Source organism: Eupeodes corollae, chromosome 3, assembly GCF_945859685.1.
Source record: "Eupeodes corollae chromosome 3, idEupCoro1.1, whole genome shotgun sequence".
Lineage (NCBI taxonomy): Eukaryota > Metazoa > Arthropoda > Insecta > Diptera > Syrphidae > Eupeodes > Eupeodes corollae.
In genome coordinates, this window is record NC_079149.1 from 58,329,159 (window position 1) to 58,332,838 (window position 3,680).

General features: G+C 32.6%; 1 protein-coding gene across 1 annotated transcript; it reads right to left on the reverse strand.

The window, feature by feature from the left end:
• Positions 1-1,758: 1,758 nt before the first annotated feature.
• On the reverse strand, positions 1,759-3,680 carry LOC129950485 (uncharacterized). The gene is made up of 2 exons (XM_056062423.1): positions 2,800-3,680; positions 1,759-2,739 (listed from the first exon to the last, which is right to left on the reverse strand). The coding sequence occupies exons 1-2, from the start codon at positions 3,187-3,189 to the stop codon at positions 1,759-1,761; spliced, it is 1,371 nt and encodes a 456-aa protein (XP_055918398.1). The 5' UTR covers positions 3,190-3,680.

Here is a 3,680-nt window from a genome sequence, read left to right on the forward strand (position 1 = left end):
TATTTTTGATCATCAAGTAATATTAAGATTGAATAGGCGAGGATAGAGAGACAGATAGAAAGACGGATGGATAAAGGAGACCCACTTTTTCGACCTATCTCTCATCGTTAATAAAATTCGGAAATTTTTTCGATTTAATTATTCGTAATGGGGTTTTGAAGAAATCCAATTCTGTTATGTGTTAAAAAAGAGACGATGGGATGCGACCCACACTAATAACTTCCCATCTGTTCTGTCCATTTGTCTGGCTTAAATGGTTTGTAGGGTTTCGTGTTTTGTCCATTTATTATATATTATAACGGAACATCAATTTTTATAAATTTTGCGTACTATTTTTTGTAGATTTTAATTTTGTATGAAAAAACAGACTGTTCGATTTTTATAAACAAACACCTGAATGTTGACAACATTTTTTATAAAATAAAATTAATTTGAACCCTATATATCAAATTTTTGAAAAGATATTTGAGCCGAAAATCAATTTTACCAACTTTGACCAATGTTTTTTGTAGGTTTTTATTTTTTATATATAAAAAAACTGTTGTTAAAAACGTTATTATTCGTTCACAAAATTGTTTTATAGATAACATCAGTTTCTATTAGTAAAATTTTCGAGTAGACAAATAATTTTTTTTCAGTTTTTTTTTTTGATTTATAAAAAAAAACTGTTAATTGGATTTTTTTCCAAAAATTTTATTTCTAAATAAAACAAATTTTTATTCAAGTCTCCAGTATTTCGTGATATTTAGGGTAAACCAAAATGTTAACCATTTTTTTTATATCTTATCTTTACTGGTTCTTGAGCTATGGACGAAGAAAAAAACGTCAAGAACGTACAGACGTAAATACACACGTTCCCACAGACATCTTTCTAAAAATCTTTTATTTCGACTCTAAGGACCTTGAAACGATATCGAGAAATGGCAAAATTTTGAATTCGACAAATCGGACCCATCGCAATAACTTCCTATGGGAATTTAAAAAATAGCTGCAGGTTTTGAAGTTATGCTTATCTGTTCATAGCCACTATTTAATTGACGACTTTTACTAGTGTTTTAGAATGGTTTTTAATGGCCGCCCTTTATAATATACATTAATTTAATGGTTTTAATCCCAACAAATAAAAGTTTAACTAGCAGAAGCTTTAACTAAATCAATTTTAATCGTGTTTGTCTGGAGAATGTGGGGACCTCTGTTGGACAAATGCGTCCACCTAGACGTCTGTCTAAGATACAATGCAATTGAAGTAGTTTCCCTTTCCATTTAAATTTTCGGTTGTATTTTTGGTACACTTATTTCATAGACGATGTCACTATGCGCTGGCAGATAAACGTTTCTGTTGCCACCTACTACTAAGACAACCTATATAAATAAGCCCTTAGCTCCTGGAATATTAAACGAAAAAAAGGTTTAAAAAGGTAAACTATAAGTGACGCGAAAATTGTATATTTTCATATCGACCACAAAATTTCCGTACTTTAAGCACACACCACATAGGACTTCCTATATCGTATATCGTATATCAATATTTGTCAAAATATTGAACTTATTCGCTAATTTAAACAAAAAATTCTTAGACTCAATAAATTCATAGTGAAATCAAAATAATTGCCCAAATTTAATGTCAAAATATATAACATATTTCTCATCAACATGATGTCTTTATTTAAAAAATTTTGCAAAATTACAATTGGTTTCTAAATTAATGAAATTTTCAATTTAATTTAATGTGTTTTAATTCATTTCAAAAAAACATCATTAGTATTTAACTTTTAACACTTTGTCCACAAACAATTCAACAACAAATATCAATATTGCCACCGAATTCAATAAAGCAAACAAATAAAACGTGAATTCAAATCGTTCCAAAATTAACGGTATTGGCTTATTTAAAATTTCACCCGATGATAAAGTATTATGATGCAACTCCTCATAGTTTTGCCTTAAATTATGTAAAATACCAGCTTCTTCCATTCTCATAATGATTTCGTTAACCCTTGGAACAATAATAGAGTGTTGTTGGAAAAACATACAAACCTGCTGTCGCAAAACCGTTTTCAAAATTATGTCCTTACGCTGTTCGGCCGTGTGAAAAGTATAAATGTAAATGAACGAAACTACAAATGCATTCCTTTGGGCAGTGTCAGATAGAATTTCCAGACTACTTCCATATCGTTGCAAATTCTCGAAATGGATATTTTTGCTACCAATTAGGTCTTCAATGACTGGTTTAAAGATATCGTGTGCGTAAATTGTGTAATTCTCAGCTAAAAGCTCCATCACACTTTTAGGTGGTTCGACCATTGTACGCCCTCGATATGCATCAAAAAGTTTGCCCAAATAGGCTGACCTGAGAATAAGTGCTCCCAAGCTCAAAACTATAAAGGCAAATCGTAGGGAAGTTTTCCTTGGCAGCTGTTCTACTGATGCTCCAATGGTCACGGACAATATCTCAAGACTTCCAGAATTATTAAGATGAAAAATACTTACAAGTTTCTTATTTCTTCTCACCGAAACGATACACAAAGTAGTTAGAATCAGGAACCCCAGAGTGCAAAGCCAAGTTGTAGAATTGAATGGAACCAGCAACCAAATTAGCGTGCGGAGAACATCAGGCCGACGCTGGAGGGCAATCAAAAGCCAAGACATAAAGTACGTTACACTTGCCGAATGAAGTCGATTTACCTGAGCATCATTGGCAAAAGACCCCAATGCGACATCAAATTTTCCATCTGCTAGCTGTGAGGAATAAGAATTGTATTTATTTGCTGAGATTGTGTATTTTCAAGGCGTATCTACCGAATTATTAAGTCCACTGTCACTGCTATGATAAATGTCGAATGAAAAATTCATTTTTAAAGAGAGCTCTTTCAATATCTCATATTCCAAAATTGACATTTCGTAGTTCCTCAATTGGTTGGGCATTGTGTAGTTTCCAAGGGTAAGAACAAGCTCGTTTCTTGTTCTAATTCTTAGAGGACATCTGTGAAAATTTTTGGCCTTCTCGGGAAAAAATTGAAGACTTTTTTGACTGATGTTATTATCGTATCGAAATTCAATTGAAGGCTCTGGTGATCTACAATGAAGATCTTGATAAGGGTAGAATGTATAAAATAGAACTTCGCCGGAATTAGTCTCAACGATAATATTGACATTTCCAACCATAAGTCTAAGAAAATCAGTGAACATTTGCTGTATCACAATGAAGTAGAGCCCTTTGATCTTAGCAGTTCTTAAAACAATAAAATTAAAAAGCTGTGAATCCCTGTGATAAGCGCGAATCCAACGAACCAAACGCCTTCAAACAAAAAAAGTTATCAATTTGTTAGAAGATATTGAAAATCTGTCATAAACTTACCGAAAAGCTCTGTACGAGTCTACAAACCACAAATTGTAATCACTTACAGCTTGTTCAACATGTCCAAATCTATTATTGACATCAATTTGAACACAAAACCTCCAATTCTTCTCAAGAATAATCTGCAATGTGTCCAGGAATCTAACTTGACTTTCATCGTCATCAAAATCGGTTTCAATGGCAATGTGTAGGAGATCAGCAGATTTATTAAACGAGTTTCCGATTGCGAAGGAAATAGCTTCTGGTAGAACTGAAGTAGCTTTTAGAAGAATTGCCTGAATTAGGACTATGGAAAGGACTAAGCTCAAAACTGACATTTTGA

Excerpts from the sequence above, each read along its gene's own strand:
- LOC129950485 (XM_056062423.1), bottom strand. The coding sequence starts at position 3,189 with ATGTTCACTGATTTTCTTAGACTTATGGTTGGAAATGTCAATATTATC. Across the intron at positions 2,740-2,799 it reads ACAGTGGACTTAATAATTCG|CTAGCAGATGGAAAATTTGA; the intron begins GTAGATACGCCT and ends TATTCCTCACAG.